Source organism: Vulpes lagopus, chromosome 2 (genome assembly GCF_018345385.1).
Source record: "Vulpes lagopus strain Blue_001 chromosome 2, ASM1834538v1, whole genome shotgun sequence".
Classification (NCBI taxonomy): Eukaryota; Metazoa; Chordata; class Mammalia; order Carnivora; family Canidae; genus Vulpes; species Vulpes lagopus.
In genome coordinates this window covers 67,379,430-67,403,028 of record NC_054825.1, presented here as the reverse complement: position 1 = coordinate 67,403,028, position 23,599 = coordinate 67,379,430, and the positions used below count along the sequence as shown (strand labels likewise).

General features: G+C 39.6%; 1 protein-coding gene across 3 annotated transcripts in view; it reads left to right on the top strand.

Moving 5' to 3' along the window:
* SLC12A1 (solute carrier family 12 member 1) overlaps positions 1–23,599 on the top strand; it is a 91,906-nt gene that overhangs the window by 9,027 nt on the left and 59,280 nt on the right. The window contains exons 3-9 of one of the 3 annotated variants that reach the window (XM_041740500.1): positions 3,605–3,739; positions 3,890–3,965; positions 9,945–10,040; positions 11,941–12,080; positions 13,162–13,272; positions 15,180–15,291; positions 17,356–17,483. In XM_041740500.1, the coding sequence (XP_041596434.1) occupies positions 3,605–3,739; positions 3,890–3,965; positions 9,945–10,040; positions 11,941–12,080; positions 13,162–13,272; positions 15,180–15,291; positions 17,356–17,483 (798 nt within the window). Of the gene's footprint in view, positions 1–3,604; positions 3,740–3,889; positions 3,966–8,696; positions 8,793–9,324; positions 9,421–9,944; positions 10,041–11,940; positions 12,081–13,161; positions 13,273–15,179; positions 15,292–17,355; positions 17,484–23,599 lie in introns of all 3 variants that reach the window. The other 2 variants (XM_041740493.1, XM_041740489.1) reach the window with 2 other exon arrangements.

The following is a 23,599-nucleotide window of genomic DNA, read 5'->3' as shown; positions in this document are numbered from 1 at the left end:
CATGCATATATTAAAAACTTTGAAACTCAAGCAGTTTGAACACATTCAACGAAGAAAGAGTTGAACATCTACATTGACTCTATTTTTGAATAGTTTTAGATATTTATTGCCTTATTAACTTCCATAAATGATGATTTCCCTGATATGCCTGCATAGAATATTCCTTTTGCTTCATATTGTGATGTCCTAGTGATAAATTGAAGAACTGTTAAATTGTGCCCAGAAGGGCATCTACCGGATAAAAATGTCCATTTAAGGGGAAATTTTAAACATCTTATTCATCCTTTAGCCTCTTTTGTAAGATTTTTTTTTTACCATCATTGGTATTCTCATTAATCCAGATGTAAGGGTCACGGTTACCTTCGGAGTTCAGCTAGGAGTAAAGCAATTTCCTGGACCAAACCCTCAAGTTCAGGTTTAATCAGAAAACATAGGTTTTATTCCCAAGATTGCCTTTAAAAAGCAAGTGACTAGGGTTCTGTCTCATGGGATCCCCAATTAACCGAGGAAAAGGAAATTGCCTTCTCCTTGAATGAGTAGCTGCTGATAGTCTGGCCGTGAGATCTTGATTAACTAGAATATTGACAATTTTAAAAGTTTTTCTCTAATCAAGTCAAATAAATGAATTTCTTAACCAAATAATCTCTTCAACATTCATGGGCATTTTAACACATACCTCAATTCTCTGCTCTCATTGATTTTCTAGTTACGGAAAATGAAAGTTACATCTGAATCACTCAGCTGCCTTATGAGTATAGAATCTATTCAGAGAAAAATAGAATTTTTAATTGCCTGGAAAAAAAACTTCAAATGTTTCATCCATCTCTAATAGACCGCAGTGTATAGATAGGTGCACTCCAATATGATAGCGCCAGCCACATGCGGCTATTGAGCACTTGAAACGTGGCTAGTACAAATTGAGATGTGCTCTCAGTGTAAACTACACACCAGATTTCAAAGGCATAGTGTGAAAAAAATGTAAAATGTCTCATTCATATTTTTTATTGATTTTATGTTGAAATAATATTTTATATAGGTCTATTAAGTAAAGTACGTTATTTTTTAAAATTTATTTATAAGAGAGAGAGAAAGAGGCAGAGACACAGGCAGAGGGAGAAGCAGGCTCCATGCAGGGAGGCTGACATGGGACTTGATCCTGGGTCTCCAGGATCAGGCCCTGGGCTGAAGGCGGCACTGAATGGCTGAGCCACCTGGGCTACCTGTAAAGTACATTATTAAAACAGCCCATGATCAGGTTCCTCCTACAAGGTGGGATGCCACTATAGCTAATGAATATTACATTGCAAAGACTGAGAAAATGATATTGTACAAAAGTTAAGTGTATTTTTAAAATTTAAAAATCCAAATCTGAATTCATTTATTTCACTAATTTCCTTTCACTTTTTTAAAAGGAGCTACTGGAAATTTTTGAATTACATACATGACTTGCATCTCTAGCTGGTACAGATAACCAGTTTCTGCCCTGCTGGTTCAGCCTCAATTTCTGTGAACTTTGTTTACCCGTATCTCATATTGGTGTGAACATATTGTGTCAGCCTTCAATTATCTGCGCAAATAGGGACTGAGGATGCTTTAAATTAAGATATTCCTCAGGTAATTAAAGGCAATATTATAACTATTAATTTCATTCAGTTTTACTCTGAATACTGCCAGAAAATAGTAAGATGATCTGACTTGAGATTCATTCTCTTCCCCTCCTTTTTTAAATGTGGGTTATAGAAAGGAAACAATGAGAAATGAAATACCCAATAGGGATGAAGAAAGAGAAAAGAAATAGGAGGCAAGAATGGATAAGAAACTAGGTCATCTGTTCTTCAGTGGTAGAGCTTGGGTGACCTTCAAATCTACTTTATGGATTCAGTAATGTTTTCTGATGACCTGCAGTATGGTAGGCTCTTGGTTGATATTGAGAAGTAGCCCACATCCTTACCACATTGTATTGCACTGGTTACCCAAGTGGCTTACTAGTGTGAAAAAAAATCTTGTGGAATAACAAAGCTGGAAGAAATCCTTACTTACATAGATAAGTGCAAAAAACATGGAGACAAGAAGTCAGTCACTTGGAGCAAATAGCCCAAATTAGAGTCAGCTTACAGTAGGTATGCTAATGATACACCAAAGCCCAAAGAAGCAATAACCCTTAAGCATGGCAAGGACGAGAACTTTGGTCACCTTCAAATAAAGTCCTTCTAATAAATATTGGATATTTATTTCACACCAGACCCATTTTAGAAGGGAAAAATAATTGCCCTTGTCTGAGACTTCTTTAGCTTGGAATTTGGGAACACATCATCCCAGCCTTAAAATAATTTAGGCCGCTTAACTAGGATAAAGTTGTTCTTTAATAATGATAATTAAGTGCTGAATCTAAGAGACTTCCCCAGTGGTTTCAACCCCTTACTGGAAAAGTTTGTTTTGGGGGAATTCAGTGGGTAACTCAGTCTAACCATGAGAGTCAGGTGGGTGCCAGGTAGACTAAATTAAGTAGATGCATCTTAAATTATTCAAAGTCACATCTAACAGAGAAATTAGGGTTGTTCTTACCTTGAGAGAAGCAGAGCTATTTCCTTTCCCCATTAAATTCAGATTATCCTACTGACAAGGAAGGTCTTCAAAATCAGGTCACCAAAAACCACTAAATAAGCTTTTGACATTTTTTATACAACTCAGTTTTTACTTCTACTCAGCTTACCTTTTAGTAGTCAGTCATGAGAACTTCTTACTCTTTGTGCAATACTACCAGCACATCCAGCAATTCTCAGGCAAAGGCCTATCAAGTCTGAAAGAAACTTCCTTTATAGGAATAACATTCTTGTTGCCAAATAGTCCCTTTAAATCTTTTTAGAACTGTAACCCTTTTTCTGCTTGTTTTTGAATAAAATGCTTCTATGTGTTCTTTCATTCAATCTTCTTAAAGATGATGATTATAGAGGTTTTACTATCATTATTTTAGGTGAATAAAGTAAAGCCCAGGGAGGTTAATGGAAAGATGTCCAGATAGTCTGCATCAATGAGATTAACCTCCTACCATGCCTCAAAGACACTGATTCACTTTTTTTTAAGCTTTTATTTATTTATTCATGAGAGAAAAATAGAGAAGCAGAGACATAGGCAGAGGGAGAAGTAGGCTCCCTCTGGGGAGCCTGATGCAGGACTGGATACCAGGATCCCGGGATCATGACCGGAGTCAAAGGCAGACGTCCAACCACTAAGCCACCCAGGTACCACTTCATTCACTTTTGATAGGCTTTCTGCCACACCTTTATTTCTTTTTCTCTCCTTTGTTCTTTTTGTATTCTAGACATACCCAAATCTGACCATTTTCTCCTAAGGTAATATTTTCACCAGTTGAACTGCCCAAGCTCCTTTGCCACCCTCACAGTCTCACTGTGCCTGAAATCACTCATAAAATGAACTCACCAGCTCCCAGGAGGAAAAAATTATTACCTTATTCAAATGCTAGAATGTTTCCTTTTGTGTGTATGTCTAAAATTTTATGTCATTTGTTTTGATTTGCCTTTGGAAATTCTATGGGCCCCTGTGTTGACCAAACGTTGTGTTTTTGCTACCTGTACAAACGCAGAATGTGGCAGTGGCGCCCGGCTCGGCTGACAGGGTTGCTAACGGTGATGGGATGCCTGGAGATGAAGAAGCTGAAAACAAGGAAGGGGAGGATAAAGCCGGTGCTGTGAAGTTTGGATGGGTGAAAGGTGTGCTGGTGAGAAAGCTCCTATGTTTCCACCTGAAATCTGTTTGTTCGGTGTCCTCAGAGACTGTTAGCAGAGCCCCATAGCAGAGCTGCAGAGCCAGCTAGGTTTTGCACCACTGTCATGTCTGACGTCCCTTTCCATGCCCCTTCAACCCACAGGTAAGATGCATGCTGAACATCTGGGGTGTCATGCTCTTCATTCGCCTCTCCTGGATTGTTGGAGAAGCTGGAATTGGTAAGCATGTCTCCCCATGCCCCGCGTAGAGTTTTCAATGTCAGCTATAAACTCCATAAGCAACTTGTTTTGACCACGAATGCTGAATGTGAGCTCAAGGTCACAGAAGGAATCTGCGCTCCAGCTCTCTAACGTTGCCTCTTGGACAATGTTTGTCACAGAGGAAAAGTGAAGCGTTAACTTCTGGGAGACTGGAATTTTCCAGCTTGCCGATCAGATAAATGCTTGCGCAAATATTTCTATCTTTTCTTCATTGAGTTTTAGGTATACCAATACATAGAGACATGTATATGTGAAACAGCACTGTTCAGATTTGGGGACATACTGAGATGTGTGCATCCCCCTTATTGATTATTGGCAAAATTTCACTTGACAAAAACAACTTGTGGGAGAAGTGGTAACAGCGTGACCTGACTCATGCTGAATTAGTTGGACATTTTCCAAAGAAAATAATTGTGTTACTTTCAGATGCCGGTGGTAAGAAAACAAAGGTTAATAAAATATTGCCAGGTAGAGGCTTTAAAATAATAGATAAAATGACTAAGATAACATATGTAACGATTACTAATTTTTCTAAAGGAAAATGCATGACGTTGAAATTATTTCCAGCGATTATTTGATGTTTTTAAAGGTGATATTTTATTTAAAATATCATTTCCTGTGGCAAGCTTGTTATTTTATTGGGAGCATATTGATAAAAGTTCTATAAAAAAATTATTTGAATTTTATCAAAGTCCCTGATTTAATGTGTTACAAATTAATGATGTTCCACTCTATACATGGGAAATACATTATAGATCCACTTTTGGAGAAGCCAAATAAATCATTAGTATCGAGAACATAGAGCTTCAGATGTGCTTTTAGATACTGCTCCAGAATGTATCTTAATTCACATTCAAAGGTACTTGGTCATTATTTATTGCCTTTGCTCCTCAAAACATATTGAGCATCACCAGAAGACTAACTCGCAACAAGAAAGGGCTGAGCTGTAAATTGAAACACTGGAACCAGTTCCCATAGTTTTTCCATGTTTCATGTTTGGCAACTGTTGGGTTCCTGACAAAGGGCTGCTTGCCAGCTTTATGATGCATATCAAATGAATGCTTATAGCCGCAGGGTACAAAATAAGTATATGCTGTTCCATGGAAAATCTGCATCTTAATATTGCCAAGTGTTTGCTCCAGGGTTTCATGCAAAATTAGTTTTTTAAGGGCAGTTTAGTAACTTATTGAGATCATCAAGCAACATTACTTTGTTTGGAGGTGTGAGTGTAGCCAAGGGCAAGAGTAATTCTTTCTAATGCAACTTATTTAACATCCATGCGTTTGGGCAATAATCTGAACTTTAATCAGATCTTACATTATTCTTCACAGTTTCATGCTTATTACAGAGTTATAAAATATGAAGAACCCTATCTTCTGCTAAACTGTATTGTACTTTCAGACATCAGTATTGTTTTAACAAGGACCTATTTATTTAAGTAGTCATACCCTACTTTAAATGGGTGTCTAGTGGATTTTCCTTTGAACAAGAGTTTTGTTGTTGTTGTTTAGTTCTCACAGAGTAGACTTTAGTGAGTCATAGAAACTTATTACCACCCTTACTCAGTTTTACTGGCCTTTGCTGTGAAATTAAAGCTAAATGAGTTGATTAAGTCACCTTCTGGGTCCCATTTGGATTCCCTTTATTGGGTAAGAAAAGAAGCAAATACAAGTAGTTTCTCTTTGTTGTGGGGATAGTTTGGAGAAGAAACCTGAATACACTTTCAAGAGGAGACTCTGGGAACAAAGCCAGAAGGAAGCTGTAGCCATGAGTCACTGTAGCTACAGCCCCTGTAGTCGTTCCAGGGCCATGAGTTTGGGCTGTCCTTTCCCCAAAAGCAAATGATAGAATAAACCACAAATGCCGTTGAATTGGTCTTCTCTGACCTGGAGACTTTGGCTGGGGCAAGATAGTTTCTAATAAACATCAAGCATGGAAGAAGGATATGATGAAACAGGTATGACCTGAAGCAAGTCATTTATATACTCCATGAGTTTCATTTCCTCATCTGAAAATTAAGGAGCTGGATTAATCATTTCCCAATCAATTCTTTGAAGATAAAGCTAAAGAACCCTGCTGTCTAGGCAGACACAAATTGAGATAGGCTAAGGTAGTGCAGTAATCTTCAGACTGTGGGGTACCTGAGAATTACCCAGGAAGTTAGGTTACAAAACCACAGAATCCTGGGATTCTCTTTGAAGGATTCACACTCAGTGAGTCTGGGCATTTTTAATAAACACTTCAGGACTTTCCTGAAGTAGGTGATTCAAGGACCTCACTTGGAGACAACTACAAACTGAATGTTCTTGAAGCTGCCTCTCACCCTGGGATTTCATGTTTGACTGTGAGAGAAAAGCAAATCTCTTGCTGTTTAAATGTATAAAACTTTGTTCCAGGATTTCAAATGGTTTACAGAAATGTATACAATGCAAACAAATAAGTAAGAATTGTTGGGGAAATAGAAGCAAAGGGAAAATAAGGGTAGGGAAATAATAAAGTCAGAGTAGCTTTAGTGTCCTGAAATGCAAACTGTAGAGCTCTGTGTAGTTGCTAGGGTGAGCTAAACATTTGACATCAAATGTCCTCAAAACAAAATCAGAAGCAGTAGTGTGCAAAAGATAAGAAGAAATTACCTGTTGGGGTGCAAAGAACTGAGGCTACATGGTGATGCAGAGGTGATGGTCACCAAAGAATCCCTGCCATACATTTGAAGAATTTAGTGCAACTGTTTCTCACAACACCAAACTTGAAGAGTCTTTAGGGACTGAAGCAATATGGTCCAAGTTTGCATCTCATGCCTACAGTTAGTCTCTTCCTATTGCACTTCAAACTGTAAAAGAGCCTGGAGACTTCTTATAGAGCCAAGATATAGCATGGAGCATCAAGAAAGGCAGCCTCCAATGCCTTGTTTCCATTTCTGAATGTCCTTCCTTCTCCCAGGGCGTGGCCAGAGAGATCACAGCCTCCTTTAGAAGACTCCTGTTCTGATTATCTCTGGAATGAGAGAGCCTTCCAACAACAATTATGCAACATCCATTTCATGTGGGGGAGCATACCTAACAGACCCAGGCGAGAGCATTCTGGCTAGAGCCAGGGTGATTTCAGTGCCTGTGACCCCACACATCTTTCTGTAACACTGGCAACCAACCGCCTAACGAGAGAAAAACAACTGGAAGTTTATTAACTCACACATCATGTGTACACATGAGAAGACTCAGCAATGAGTCATTCAAAGGAGAGGGCTTATGTAGCATATTTTTTTTTATTTTTTCTCTCTTTTTAAAAAAGTTTATTTATTTATTTATTTATTCATGAGAGACAGAGAGAGACAGAGAGAGAGAGAGAGAGAGAGAGAGGCAGAGACACAGGCAGAGGGAGAAGCAGGCTCCATGCAGGGAGCCCGATGTGGGACTCGATCCTGGGTCTCCAGGATCAGGTCCCAGGCTGAAGGCAGCGCTAAACCGCTGAGCCTCCCAGGCTGCCCTTATATAGCATTTTATTAAGAGAACAAGAGATTTTTGGAGAAGGAACAAGACAATGGAAAGGACTGAGTTTCTAGGGTGGCAAATTGCGGGAAGGCAGACACATGGGGAAAATAAGTAACGTTTGTTAGTAGGTTCCTCTGGTGCTACCCTAGCTGATAAGGCTCTAGAATTGGCTCTGACCATTACTTTCTGCCCTTCCCGGTATAGAGGAAAGTGGAGACCACTTTACAAACTTATATCTTGTTTTTAGGCAAAAAGGGGGAGGTATCTGTTTTTTTTCTGTCACCTTCAGTTCAAAATAATCTTTCTGCTAAAGCGGTACATTTTGGGGTAGCATATCATGCTACCCTTCAGTATCCTCTTGACTGTATATTTTCTGAAGCTGAAAGCAGCCTTGTCTTTCTCTGAATTCCATTTATCACCTTCTCCCTCTTAGAATCATTGACCTTTGCACCATAAGATCCTTGAGGCAGCTTTCTTCATTTCATTTCATTTGTTCCTTGCATCTCACATGCTACCTGACACCAGCTGGATGTATAGCAGGCTTTCCGTGAACAACACCTATTTACAGCTATCGTGGACATGACGAAAAAGCAGGGCCACTGGTTGTGTACTATGTTCTAGGCACCGTGCTAGCCAGCCACTTTAGACGTGTGCTTTCAAATTTCATTGCTCTTTTTGGTTCAGAAAAATAAGTAACTTGCCAGAGGTCACATAGCCAATCGGTAAATGTAGTTTAATTTGAATCTTTCCACTTTACTTATCTGCCAGATGAACAATTTACTACATTGTATATAAATCTGCACTCCCAGACAACCAAATGTACATAAAAAGATAGTTACCTGGAAGGATGAACATTTACTCTCCAGTGATACTAGCGGCTTAGAATTGTATTGACCAATTTTTATGTCTGTAGGCATCTAGAACAATGTAAAAAATGGGGTTTGCATTAAATTTTGACCAGCCATGGTTGTTCAGTTCTGGGCAATTTTCACTGCACATCTTAGCTCTCCAGTTTCTAAGATCTGTGCTGCTACAGGCAGAAACCTTCAAAGCTGAACATTTACTCTGGTGGTTTCCAGGCCAACTTGTTAATTCAAATGTGGTCCTTTGGTGATTACCCTAGATTTGCTGGCTTTTATGTAAACGATCTAATGGATTGTTTCACTGTTTAATTGCCTTTATTTTTCCTCTCTCAACTGAGGTCTTGGTGTGATTATCATCGGCTTAGCCGTGACAGTGACTGGTATCACTGGTTTATCCACCTCTGCTATTGCCACAAATGGATATGTCAGAGGAGGTAATTAAACGTGTGACCCGCATGATCATTTGTAAGGTAAAGGCAACACAGGCTCAGATAGCTCACCACTGACCTTTCTGGAGTGTGTTCAAAGGTAATCCAAGTCCGTTCCTTTCTTTTCTCCTCCAGGCAAGAGAGATGCAAGAAAATGGGGAAGCATTTAACCTTTGTCAAGCCCCCAACTTTCTCATTCAGGTTTCTCTCAAGCAAGAGAGAAGGTCAAATGTCATGTTTTCTCTTTTCACAGCCAGGGTAGTTCCTCTCCCAGGACACCAGCAGAAGTCAACTTTTCCTTTCCAGGGCTGCATTTTAGATTGTGTTTACTTTGGGAGACCATCCTTCATCATAATGAGCAGGCCTCCGACTTGATCTTTATGCCAGGCAAACCAGTTTCTCCAGAGCACAAAGCAACTCCACTGGGGCCCAAGGCGTGGAGGTGAAAACTTAAATCAGAGGCAGTATAGTTTGCAGCAATAGGGAATCCAAGTAAGAAAAGTAAAATGTACTATCTTTTATTTTTCATTGCTAACAGGTCTTGGAGTTCTCATAATTCTCCTTTCCACCATGGTAACTTCTATTACGGGGTTGTCAACTTCTGCAATAGCGACTAACGGGTTTGTTCGTGGAGGTAACATTTTTAAGATACCTAAAAGCCCTCATCGCTTGCCACGGGTAGGAAAAGTTTTTATATACTTCTTTTTGACTGGAGCAAGCAAGTAGCCTCGATGTTTTTGATGCCTGGTGAACTACATAGGTGAGCTGGATGCAGAAGGAACCTAAGGTACCGTGAGTTCAGGCCTGGTCCGCGCTGGTCACCTATGGGATCTCCTCTAATGGACCTCTCTGGCACATTGCAGCTCGTGGCTTCCAGATGCTCAGATTCCTCTGGTGAATGTTTTCTTTTTCAGGCCAGTTTGCACACCTCTTGCCAGCAGTGTCTTGGGAAATGATCCCTTGACATGGCTTCAGTTTTAAAGTTCAGTACATTTCAGGGGCTCCTGAGACCTTTATGGACTGGGATTATTTAGAACATTTCAGGTTTTTCATGGGGAGACCAACTCTGCTGTGACAAGACTCAGACCACTGCTTCCTCAAGTGCTGGTGACTTCTTGATTTACCAGAACCAAACACTTTTCTTGGGGGATTTTGCAGGTCTCGGAGTCATCATCATTGGCCTGAGTGTGGTAGTGACAACACTCACAGGTATTTCTATGTCCGCTATTTGCACAAATGGAGTAGTAAGAGGAGGTAAGCCAACTCATTTGCTTATGACTACAAGCTTGGGTTACAAAGTCATGTCTAGAATTGGTTTAATGCTGGAAGCAAAATTTGCATATTCATAATTAGTCCCCAAAGCCTTAAAGCAAAGTGAACTAACCCAAATTTAAACATCAAGGCATATTCTCTCAAATAAAATTAAGAGATCTCCAGAAGGTTTTCTTTGACCCATTTCCTGTGATTAAATACGTTTATAAAGAGTGACCAGGTGTCCAGAAAGAAGGAATAAATAATTACAGTAAAATATATGGTTTCTTTGTGCCTTGGCTGAGCCCCACTGGCCCTCTCTCACGCCCACTCCGCTCCCCAGCTGACACTTCCCATTTGGTAAGCCCTCAGAATTCACCCCAACACGATGCTCCCAGTGGCCCACAGGCCTGAGAGGATCCTTTAAAAGAAAATAGAAGCAAATAAACAGAACAAAAAGTTACTTTTAAATCATCCAGGAATAAGCAGGACTAGCAGAAAGTGAAGAGGGTGAGTCTGTCATTGCTGCTGTAACTCATCTTCCCCTCTCCCATTCTATTTGGCTCCTGGGGCCTCAATCTTAATCAGATGTTCCTACCCAGGCCCTTCTAAGAGCACTCTCCCTCCCACAAACACATATCCTCTCACAGCTTCCCCTGCCCCTCTCTCATTTTGACGAAGCCTAAGTCACTGGCTAGCTAATTTATTTAATGTAGAGTGGACAAAAGGGATAATGGAGATTTGCTCCACCAGAGAACTGGTTACATCTCTAAAGAGAGCTTTGACCCTTTACCCCAAAGGAGTTACTACAGTGGAGGAAATTCCTTTTCCATAAAAGGAAAAGTTTTGTTCTGTTTTGAGATGTTTGTTTGGTATCATTCCCCTACCAGTTCTTTCCACCTCTGAGACTCGCTCAGTATAGGAAGTCATTAGTTTGCAATGGTCTGTTGGAACATCTAGCTACCTAGGCCTCTTGACATTTAGCCTTTTTTACCTGCTCTCAGCACCCTCTAGGAGTTAACCAACACAGCTCAGACTTTTGTGCACAGAAAGAAGTTCACAGCCATACACAGAACCATCTTTTCAAGGTCCAAAGGAGAAGCAATTGTTCCAAACCCTCCTAACCTTCCTTCCCATTTGCCATCCCCATATACATATGGATATTTGGCAATAATCATGCCTTCTTGAGCTAAAAACATAGAGAACTCATTCCAATTTATAGAGTGGATAATGTGTAGCACTATACAGAAAACTTTGTTAAAAAAGATTTATTAATTTATTCTGCGGGTGGTGGGGAGGGGCAGAGGGAGAGAGAAAATAGCAGACTCCAAGCTGAGAGCAGAGCCCAATGCAGGCCTCCATCCCACAACCCTGAGATCACAACCTGAGCTAAAACCAAGAGTCTGCATTCAATGGACTGCGCCACCCAGGGGCTGTGTATACAGATACCTGTTTATGCAGCAAATATGTACCAGAAAGGAAGTTAGAATAGCAATGATAAACTTCACCTACTTTGTTTTCTGCCTAGACCTGCCTATTCCTGGAGATTTCAAATACAAAATTTTACTTTGACTACATTATTGATTTAAACTTACCAGTGAATTTTTTTGAAAAGGCAAAGCACTTTGTTTTGGTAAAGTTTACTATAGTCTTATTTGAAACATTTGTATACAATTAGGTTTCGATAAATCAGAACTTACTATGTATGTCAGGATAGTTCTACCATGTTCTGTTACAGTTCTCAGAGTACAAGGAAAGGCTAACTTACTCATTAAAGTGACACAAGATTCCTAAATAGGAAGTTGCGATATTTTTACTAGAATAAAAATTATCCAAAATTATTTGGTCATATAAACTAAATCCCTTAGCAGTTCCTTAAAGTATGTTCATTTTTTTGTTTTAGGTGGGGCCTACTATCTTATTTCCAGAAGCTTAGGGCCCGAGTTCGGTGGGTCTATAGGCTTGATCTTTGCTTTTGCCAATGCAGTGGCTGTTGCTATGTATGTGGTGGGATTTGCTGAAACAGTGGTAGATCTTCTTAAGGTAATTACAAGTTTTTCTTTTCTTCAACCAAGTAAGATAATTCAATTCAATTTGCCTTTTTCAGAGCACTAGGGGATATCATTATGGCAAGAGAGAAGAAATAGATTTATTCTGTAGAATGTGGATGTTGGATATAGTTGAAATTCTAGGCTTGGCCTCAGAACTGACTTGGAATCCTGGCTCTCTTATTTATCAGCTGAGACATTCTCAGCCAGTCCCTGTATTCATCTGAACATTGCCTCTCAAATCTATCATATGGGCTAATAATATTGATCTATGTATTTCATGGAAATGTGGTACAGAACAAATGAAATAATGTACATGAAATACTATGTAAAATATGAAACAAAAGATAAATAATGGGTTAGTTATTGTCAGCAGCAATATTACTACCATGGTTATAGATTTCCAAAAGGAAAGATAGTTCAAACGTTAAAACAACTCACTGCAGAGAACGAAGCATTTCCTGGTTTAGGTGCTCTGTCTACACAGCATTATGTATGTGAGCATGTTAACTAGTTGATATGTGAACTAACTTCTAGTTCTCCTTTCATGGTCATGATAATATTCACTGAATTTAATTAATAATATTACCTTTATTTGAAAATTAGATGAATAAATGACTGAATTATATAGTTCATAAGGTATATTATCTTCAAGAAATGTGTTATTTCGTTTATAGAGTTTATTTAATTGAATATTTATTTTCCAATATTCACATTTAAAATGACTTATTTTCATTTCTCTAAGATTCCCCTTGATACACAAAAATAGTCATTCTTCTGAAGCAAAACATTGTATTTATATGTGTACCTACTTATCTTAGTGCTATAATAGTTTTAAAAGCTGTGACTAGAATGAGCATCTAGGATTTCCAACTCTTAACCTTGGCTACCAAAGGCTTATTATTATAGGACAAAATAATATTAATCTCCAGTTTAAGGAGCACTTCATTTTTCTATTATCCTACATGGTCATTAGTGCACAGTTTTTCTTCTTTACTGTTCAATTCTATACTACGGCATTCGGGCAAAAAAAGCTCTGTCTCTAACCATTTTGGCGACTTTTGTTGTTGTTCCAGGAGAGCAATTCAATGATGGTGGATCCAACCAATGACATACGGATAATAGGCTCCATCACAGTGGTGATTCTTTTAGGGATTTCAGTAGCTGGAATGGAATGGGAAGCAAAGGTGATTTTCTCAAAATGATGTTATCAGCCACTGCTGCTCAGGTCTTGACCAAATTGCAGGAATAGAACATACCCCATATTCAAAAAGAATTGCTATTATTACTTGCTATGTCAGAAGTTTCAGGTTAACACTGGGGGGCAGGAGCCCCAAGCCCTCAAAGCATGATGTTGAGGCAGTCACGACTCACCGCTCATGTGTCACATGATCAGGCCTCAACTCTGTCCTTTGTGCTGTCATTACCATGACATAGACACCGAGGTGGCTGCCATCATCACACACAGACCCCGTATGATCGTGGCAACGGTACACTCTGGGAACACCTCAATCCCACTGTGGTCCTATTCTCAAGCTGACTGTGAGTGCTGAAGCCCAAAGGAAATGGCCTATGTGATGGGACAAGGGAATAGAGGCAGAAGCTATCATTCTCCTCTGAGACACAGTACTTCAGGAGCAAATTTGAGATTACTGTAGGTCCTGGAACTAGAGAATATCTGGACTTAACTAGTAGTAATACAGTAGGTAAAATTCTGAATGATGGGAGCATATCTTTTCCCTGATTTAGGACTCTCTAGAGTGAGTGACTGGGTGTAATCACAACAGGTATTAAGTGCCTGGAGATACAGTACCTAGACCTCAAGAGGTCACCAGCCCGCCCACCTACATAAGGCAATGGAAATCATTCCTTATATGGCATTTATTTGTGGGTTATTTAGTCACATGTCAAATGAAAATTAATTCAGTACTTGTTACATGCTGGGCATTCTGCTAGGTACTGCGTATTCAGCTGTGACCCAAACAAGCACAATCCTGGCCCTAGTTGAGCATATGGTCTGTGGGGATATGAGTAACAATCAAGTAGATAAACAAGTAAATATAGAATGGTGAACTGTGAATGTGCTATAAAGGAAATAAACAGGGCACTGAGATAGAAAATAAGGGGAATCTGCTTTCAATGACTTTATTCCCTGAGGGAGGCAATGTAGCTTTGTGGCAGTTAGAGGGCAGATTTAAAGCTCTCGCTCTATTGCCACAGCACCTGGATTTTATTCTGGTTTACATCCGTATGATCTTACCTCACCTCTCTGTGCCTCAGTTTATCTTTAAAATGATAACAGTATTACCTACTTCATACAGTTATTGGTGGTATTATTTATCTGAAAGAATACTGGTAAACTTAAGTCTGTCTGTTATTGTAAGCCCTCAGCGAATGTTAGCTGCTATTATTTAGATTCGGTGGTCAAAAAAGTCTTCTCTGAGTAAGTAACTAAGACTTAAAGGATGAAACAAAGGAAATGTTATGCAAAGAGTAGGAAAAAGGTGCATTCTCTACAGAGGGAACAGCATATGAGAACGCCAAGCCAACAGACCCCAGAAATGTCAGCAGGGGGAGTAGGGGATAAAGAAAGACCATTTGATTGGTCAAACTTGCAAACCACATATGCTGGGCACACACTGGTGGCCCAACATCAAATGCACAAGGCATCACAGGAACTCTACGAATTATTGTGTTATTAATGCAACTGCTGTTGCATTTAGCGCTGGGAAAGGAAAGAATCCATAGGCACTCTGCCTAGAAAAGAAATAGATTCTATCAGTGATAAAACTTTGGGCTCCACTTCTATTCCTGAAGACCCTGGAGTAAGCTACCCACCTAATACTTAGAATGTTTTTGAAATATCCCCTTCAAGTGCCCACACACATGCCCCCATTGAAAATGTAACTTCCACACTCAAGTCAGATAAGGCTTGTTAAGATGCCATTCTATAGGGATATACTATTACCTACTCTGGATAGTAGTTTTAACCAGAATAACCAGACAGAGTCTTTCTCCAGTGGACTTTCAGTGGACATGACTTTTATAATTATGTAAAAAATTGTTACATAATTCTCTTATTTTGCCCTTCCAGGCTCAGGTGATACTTCTGGTCATTCTTCTCATTGCTATTGCAAACTTCTTCATTGGAACCGTCATTCCCTCCAACAATGAGAAGAAGTCCAGAGGTTTCTTTAACTACCAAGGTACGTGTGACAGATGAGTTGCTTCACAATCAGTGGTTCTTCACTGCCTGTCTCCATCATCATCCCTGTGATCCCCATGCGACCATGAGAATCCCATTGTGATCCAGGGAAGAGCCTGGAGTTGGGCTCAGGAAATCTGGAGTGAGTCTCAACCCTGCTGCTTGCCAGCTAGACCAGTCACATAATGTGTTTGGGGCTCGAATTTCTCTCTTGAAGTGTGAGCAATAACTTACTGAGGGGATTTTTGAGAAGTAAAAAAGATCGTGAAGATCGTGGATGCAAAGGTGCTTTGAAAACCTTCAAGTGTGGGACAAATTGTTGTTGCTGTCAAATACTAGAAGTAGAGTCATACATGCAAGGAAAGAAAACATAGTTCAGACAATTTGTTCAACACTTGAGAACACTAAAGCCAAACACAGCCATTTTACTGCTGGGGTGTTTTTCTTAAGGATTTTATTTTTGAGGCACCTGAGTGGCTCAGTTGGTTAAACATCTGCCTTCAGCTCAGGCCATGATCTCAGGGTTCTGGGATCAAGTCCCATATGGTACTCTTGCTCAGTGGGGAGTCTACTTCTCCCGTAGCCTCTGCCCACTACTCTCCTTGCTTGTACTCTGTCTCTCCCTCTGTTTATTTTTTTAAAGATTTTATTTATTAGTAATCTCTATACCTAGTATGAGCTGAAACTCACAAACTGAGATCAAGAGTCATATCCTCTACCTCCTGAGCCAACCAGGCACCCCCCTGCTAAGCTTTTTTTGCACCTTGCTTATCTATAGCATTACCTAGTTAAGCACCACTGTCAGGTTTTCAAGCACAAAAGATTGTTGGCATTGGTGTAGGATCCTGAGGGAATGTCACAAAGCATGAAATTCTACTCCACCTATGCACATCTTCCGTGCTTTCCACTCTAGTTTACTCAAGAATCCACTGTTGAAATGTTGTTTATTTATTTTTAAGATTTTATTTATTCATGAGAGAGACAGAGAAAGAGAGAGAGAGAGAGAGGCAGAGACACAGGCAGAGGGAGAAGCAGGCTCCATGCAGGACTCGATCCCCGGACTCCAGGATCGCCCCCCTGGGCCAAAGGCAGGCGCTAAACCGCTGAGCCACCCAGGGATCCCCTACTGATGATATTTTAAAAATATTTCCCTTTATTATTTATTCAGTTATTAGTATCTGTTTCCTTTTGGTATCAGATCATTTCTTTCTTCCTGATTCTTCTTCTTTGTAAAGTTTGTCTTTTTTGCTTTGTAGGTTAACATCCTTTTCCTTTCTATGTTTTTCCCTCTTCTAGCTCCTGCTGTATTTTTTCTGATGACTTAAATTTTCTTTCCTTGTTTTTTCATCATCCCAGATTCTTTTGTTTGCATTTTCTTTCCCTCATTTTTCTATTTTTCTTCTACATTATTCCCTTCTCATTTAAGTAATTTGTTGAGACCCCCTGGGATAGTATTATTTTATGACCAGCATTCCTCGTTACTATTATTCTCCCATATATGAGAATTTAGTATAAGAATTTAAGATCTAATCTCTGGGAGCAAGGAGTGGGAAGGTTAGAACATAAACATCAAAAATTTAAGATAGTTTTGCCCACAAGTTTCTCCTATGATTTTTTTTTAAAAAAAAGCATGTAAAAGCAGAAAAGCTGTGTGTTGATTAGAGTAGTTATGCATGTAAGAGAGTAGTTATGTGTGTGTATAGGGCAGGGTATGTGTGTGGTGTGTGTGCTATATTTGTGAATATACCAGTACGGTCATGAGAAGAATTCTCCATTTCCCTATTTCTCAATATTCTAGATTCAAAAAAGTCAGGAGGCCTCGGTCTCTATTGGCACAAAAATTTTTCAGAGCCATCTTCTGGAGATCTAAAACCTTGTTATATATATGCTGACTCTTAGCAAATATTAACACGAGGTTTATCAGGAATATACCAACATTTTCAAATTAATTCCATTTAGCACATAGGGACCCATTTACGTGATACATTGATAGAAGCTAAAGGTAACTATCTACTTTTCTGTAAAGAAAGTCTACATGATAATATTCTCATTATTTGTGTTGCAGCATCAATATTTGCAGAAAACTTTGGGCCAAGCTTCACAAAAGGTGAAGGCTTCTTCTCTGTCTTTGCAATTTTTTTCCCAGCAGCTACTGGGATTCTTGCTGGTGCCAATATCTCAGGAGATTTGGAGGTATGTTGTTTTCCTCTGCTTTTGTAGTACTAGGAAGTCGTGGTGCAGTTGGTGAGCAGCGTGAGTTATAGAGGTCAATGGAGACCATAGTTCCCTAAAGATGTTAAACCTAAAATTTCTGTAAGAGTCCCAGTAATTTAAAAGCTTTCTCTTTTAATGCCAAAATTTAATTTCAGACCATCCTATTTCCAAGAGTCCTTCCAAAAAGTCTTATTCAGTGATATCAGAAAAGTAAAGTATATTGACACCATATAAAATTTCTAAGAAAATGAATATAACTCAGTGAAAAAAAAATATCAGAGCTCTTTTTAAAACACATAAGGAACAAAAACACATAACATTCAGGAAGAAAAAAAAACCCACCCACTTCCCACCAAATCACTTTATTAGTGAATTTTTATGTCATTAAATTCAGAGATATGTTCATTCATTTAATCGGTATATATTTAGCACTCTATTCATATTACTTGATGTTAAGTATTGTAAGGAGCATTATGTTAGAATATTGAGTTGAATGTTTTATAAAAGATTGGTAGCAGTGACCTAACCAAGATAGAAGTTTTATTTTTCTAGTGAATAAAAATCTGAGCTCATAGGCCATGCAGTGGAATAAGAAAAGTCTGCTCCAAAAGGTAGCCCACAATCCCAGATGCCCTCTCTTGATTTATGGAAACCTTGGAGTTTGCCCTCACCTGCCAGGTCCAAGATGACTGGTCACTTCCAAGATCATGTTCTAGCCTATAGGAAGTGAAATAAGGAATAGAGGGCAAGCAATTCCTGGACCTTGAAGGTATTACTTCTGCTGACATTCCATTGGTCAAGAGTTTAGTCTCTGCGACCTGGCCTACTTGAAAAGAAGACTGGGAAATGTAATCTCTAGCTGGGCAGCCATGTTCCTAGAATTTTAGAGAGTTCTAGTGTTAAAGGGAAGAAGGTGTGAATGGGCATTAGGGGGTACTAAACAGTCTTTACTATATACAAAAAAGGAGAAGGCATAGGTTTTACTTCAATAAATTTATAATCAGGGCAGCCCCTGTGGCGCAGCGGTTTAGTGCCGCCTGCAGCCTGGGGTGTGATCCTGGTGGCCCGGGATCGAGTCCCACGTCGGGCTCCCTGCATGGAGCCTGCTTCTCCCTCTGCCTCTCTCTCTCTCTCTCTCTCTCTCTCTCTCTGTGTGTGTGTGTGTGTGTGTGTGTGTGTGTCTCTATGAATAAATAAATAAAAATCTTTAAAAAAAATAATAATAAATTTATAATCAACTTTGGAAGATAAGAAATATTTGCAAGAGCTATCAAGAGACATGGTATAAATCAAAATCATATGTACTGTCTAAATAAATCGTGAAATAAACATAATAGTTGTTAAGTCCAGGATGATTTCCTCAAGGACGCTATCTTTAAGTGTGAACTTAGAGCAAAAGCTCAATACTGACTATTGATAAGAAAATGTAAGGGTATTCCAGGTAGAGAAGACAAAAGAACAGTCAGTCATGGGGATGCTGGAGGCAGTAAGAGATCCCTCACAGTTCAACTGGAGAAGCCCTGATGAGGCTGGATGACCTTATAACATAAGGGGAAATAGCTATTGGTGGAACCTAAGCAAGAGAGGCCTGCCCTGGAATATATAACTCCATGAGAGTGGAGACCTTGCCTTTGGTTATATTCATTGCTACTTCCTCAGATCTAGTAAGGTTTCAATAAATATTTATTTATTGAATGAATAAAGGCATTTTGATTTGTCATATTAGGGGTCACAGTGCCATGGTAAATTCTTGAGCTGAGATACGGCATAAAATAGATTAGATGGAGGCTCAGAAAATTAGATTAACTTGTTCAAAGTGATTCAAGTAGTTAAGTATCGCTGCTTAACGAAATTTAGTAATGGATGTGGAGCTTCCAGTTTTTCAGATTTGGGAAAGTATCAGAGGTCACTGATTTAAAGTCCTGCAAACTGTAAGCACACATTTAAATGAAAGAATATTGTGCTTTCCTTAGAAACAAGTTCGTATTAGACACTTAGTCATCACTTCAGCTCAGCCAACACTTACAGAGTGCCTACTGACAGCAGGCACTGGGGAAGCAAAGAACTCAATCCTCCCTTCTAGTTGCTCATGGTCTAAGGTGAAGACAGACTCCCTCTGTATGAGTCGTAAGAAGCAAGAACAGAATCATGCACAAGGGAAAGAGGAAATAGTAATCGCCTGTCCCTGAAGAAGCAAGGGGAGGCTTTCAGAGGATGGGGACACTCCATCCAGATTTCAAGGGACAAACAGGGGTTCATCAATAGAACAAAGAAGAGGGAGACAGTCGGAACAGAAGGCCTGGAGTGTCAAAAGGCACAGGGAAAGATGCTGCTGATGGAAATTAATTTATGTGTAGACTGGGGTATGCAAGTAAAATCGCTTCAGCAAAATTTTCATAAGCATGTTCATAAAGGACCTTCTGTGTGTCCTGATGCTATGGGAGCAAGCAAAAACCCAGAAGATATCCCTATCTAAAAATGGTAGCACATAAAGCTCCTTTCTCACAAAATGACTGTTGACTTGATTTAGAAGTGCTATACTACTAAGCAGTTTTATTTCTCTATCCAGTCTGTACTGAGAGTCTCTGAGTTTGAGTTGATACATAAAGAAAATGTAGAGGATGTTCTGTCATGATTTCTTTTTAAAAAAAAGATTTTATTTATTTATTTGGGAGAGAGAGAAACAGAGATAGCAACAGCACAGGCAGAAAGGAGAGGGAGAAGCAGGCTCTCTGCTGAGCAGGGAGCCCGATGCAGGACTCGATGCCAGGACCCTGGGACCATGACCTGAGCTGAAGGCAGATGCTTAACTGACTGAGCCACCCAGGCACCCCCCTGTCATGATTTTCAAGGCACGTGTGGTCATAGTATTATAAAAAGTTGCATTCTTTCTGCTTAAAAATACTTAGGTGATTTTGCAATTAAGTATAACTTTCAGCACATACACTACTATATTCTATTAAGTGGAAGTCAGAGACCCTTTAAACTACAGAAAAGGGAGTTTGGATGTTATCCCAAAACTAGCTAGAGACACTAAGGCAGTTAGTTCAGGGAGCAAGCTGTTTAGATGTGTGTTTTACAGAGAGCCAGCTAGCAGCTTGTAAGGATGGAGTAGAGGGTGGAGGGGGGTGATAGGTAGGGAGGCTGGGGGCAGAAAGATCAGACGATAACACAGCAGTCTGGACAAAAGATGGCATGTGCCTGATTTAAGGCCATGGCAGGGGGAAAGGATCAAAGGGGTCAGCTTTTGTTAGGGTTAGGAGAGGAAATGGAAAGAGTGTTTTCTAGGATGATCTGCAGTCAGAAGACATTATACATCACAATCAAGTTCACACATATAAAATTTTCCCCCAGCAGTTCTTAACTTTATTACAAATGATGTCTTTTGATATTGTCACATCAGTTCTATTTTATTGTATTCTTTTTATGCTGGGTGTAACCTACCGAAGTGATTCCATGCAGTAATTGCTAAGGGTAAAGAAGCACAGATCTGGCCATTTAGGTTGGCATGGCAAAAAAGGACATCAGAGTGGAGCTGTCTAGTGGGTCACTGGATTTATGAGTCTGGAGCTCTGGAAAGGTACTAAGGCGGGACTCGGAGCCATGGCCTGGATGAGTTCATCCAAGACTGTGCAAGAGGGAGGAGTGAAAAGGACCAGGAAAGTGCCCAGGGAACATTCAAAATATATATGGTAGAAAAGGTGGCCATGAAGAAGAAAGACAGAGCCATCTTGGAGGTAAGGGAACGCAACAGCGAGTGGGATCATGAAGGTCAAGAGAGGAGAATGCTTTGAGAACAGTAATTAACAGGAGGTGCCTAGGTGCCTCAGTCAGTTAAGCATCTGCCATTGGCTCAGGTCATGATCCCAGGGTCTTGGGATTGAGCCCTGCATTGGGCTCCCTGCTCAGTGGGGAGCTTGATTCTCCCTCTCCCTTTGCCCACCCCGACTCATGTTCTCTCTCGCTCACTCTATTCTCTCTTTCTCTCTCTCAAATAAATAAAAATTCTTTTAAAAAAGAGAGAGAAGGAGTAATTAACATGACCAAAAGCCAGAGTGGTCAAATATGTTAAGAACTGAGAGGTGACTACATAGTGGGAAATGACAAGGAAACTTCAGTACTTAAAGATAGTAATTCTCTGAGAGTGAAACTAGAAATAATCACAATATAACAGATTCATTTCAACTTAGTAAACATGTATTATTTACATACTATAGGGATATGCAAGATGTTACCTCTGTTCACAGCCTCAGAATCCTTCTCATGATGGCACTTCAGGTTGCCAGTGACAACAAGAGTTGGCACAAAGGGATGCTACAAAGCTCCCACCCTGAGCCTTCCATTTGTTAACACATTAATTCATAATCTGTAAATATGCACCAAGGAGAAGATTTGGGAGGTACTCAAATCAAGATAGTTAAGATGTGGCTTCAGAGATTCAAGATTAGGACGTGGTTGACACTCAAAAAACCGCAACCTAGTAGATTTCTTGCATATTCTGTCTTAAGAAAAAAATGTAATATCTAATGAAGGAAGTTTCGATTTTTAAGCTACTGCTGGGGAGATGGAAACCAGCACTTAGAGTGGAAACTAAGAATTTGTCAGAGTCCTGGTCCCTATTTAGGGGAGAGGGAGCCAGAGCAGACAGTGTGAATATATGATCATACATTAAGATACTGATATCTGGATTTATATTGGGCCAAGTCTGACCCTCATGTACGTTCTAAGTAAGTAATTTCAGAGTTTGTAGCGGATAGTTCTACATAAAAAACTAAGTTTGCGTGTTTGAGGTACATTACTGCCTGCCACTTTCTAATCCTTAGATATGTGTCCTTTCTTTCCACTTAAATTAATCCTCCCATTTCACTCAGATCACAAGAAATAGTTAATCAATAAAATAAAACCTGAAACATACCATGAGTTGAGAGGTTGAGTGGGGCCCATTTCAACCACAATTACCTTCTTCTTCCTTTGACATGCTGTTCAGCTGCACCCATTAGCTGAAATCACTCTTGGAGACAATAGTTTGGAAGGAGGAGGCTAGGTATGTATGCAGCAGAACCGGCCCTATATGCAAATATTCCTAAAAAATTAGGAAGGACTCAATGACCACAGAGCAACGCCATAGGGCTGACTTGACTCCCATTAGGGACAAATTCACATGTATAGTTATTTCCAGCTGTCAGGTTGGGTCTGCATGTACCATGTGTTGCCCCCTAGGATGGATTTGATCAGCAGATTTAAATTAAAAACAAAAACAAAAAAGTTCAAATTTTGACTGCATTTATTGCTTATTTGTATTGAAAAATCTCAGGTCCTCTGGTAGGGGAATTAATATCTACTGAGATTGTGCCTCCCTCAATTCAATATTTATTGACTCCTACTATATGCCAGGCACTGTCTTATAAGCAAGAATACATTGAAATCTCTATTTAATAATCCCTGTTAAGTTGGATTCAATTATTTAGAAGTTATGGTGCTTGGAAATTGATTATGATATGATTTAGCCCCCAAGATAGGATATAAAATGATATATTATATATGATGTGAGCTCAGCCCCATGAATTTATATACATTCATAAGCAAAATAAAAGCCCATTTTCTGGTATAAGCTTAAATTTGCCCCTTTCTTTATGCCTGCTTATGGAAATTAAATATCTCCCATTGCAGTCATTCCTGAACTAGATTCCAAATGGAGAATATGAGGGATTGGAGAATTTAGTAGATCATCCTTTTTGCTTCAAAGTTATTTTTTTCAAAGGCAAGTCTAAGCTTAGTACAAAACTAATACCCACACACAGAAATTGTCAAGGAGCATCAATATGCAGGGTATGTTTATGTCTTTCCCCTAATACTTTAAGGTCTGATACATCTGCATGAAATTCACAGGAGATAAAGGGAGGGAGATGCATTTGTGGGTGAGCTAACTGGTCTACCTTTCTATAAAAACTCCATCACGGACGGTTAGAGATTGCCCAAGCACCAAGTTCTAGAGATTTCATTATTCACCTTGAATACCTTATATTTGTCCAAAAAGAGCTCAGGCTCTCTACTTTGCCATTTGCCTGATCTTTTCTTTAGAACCTGCCTCAGGA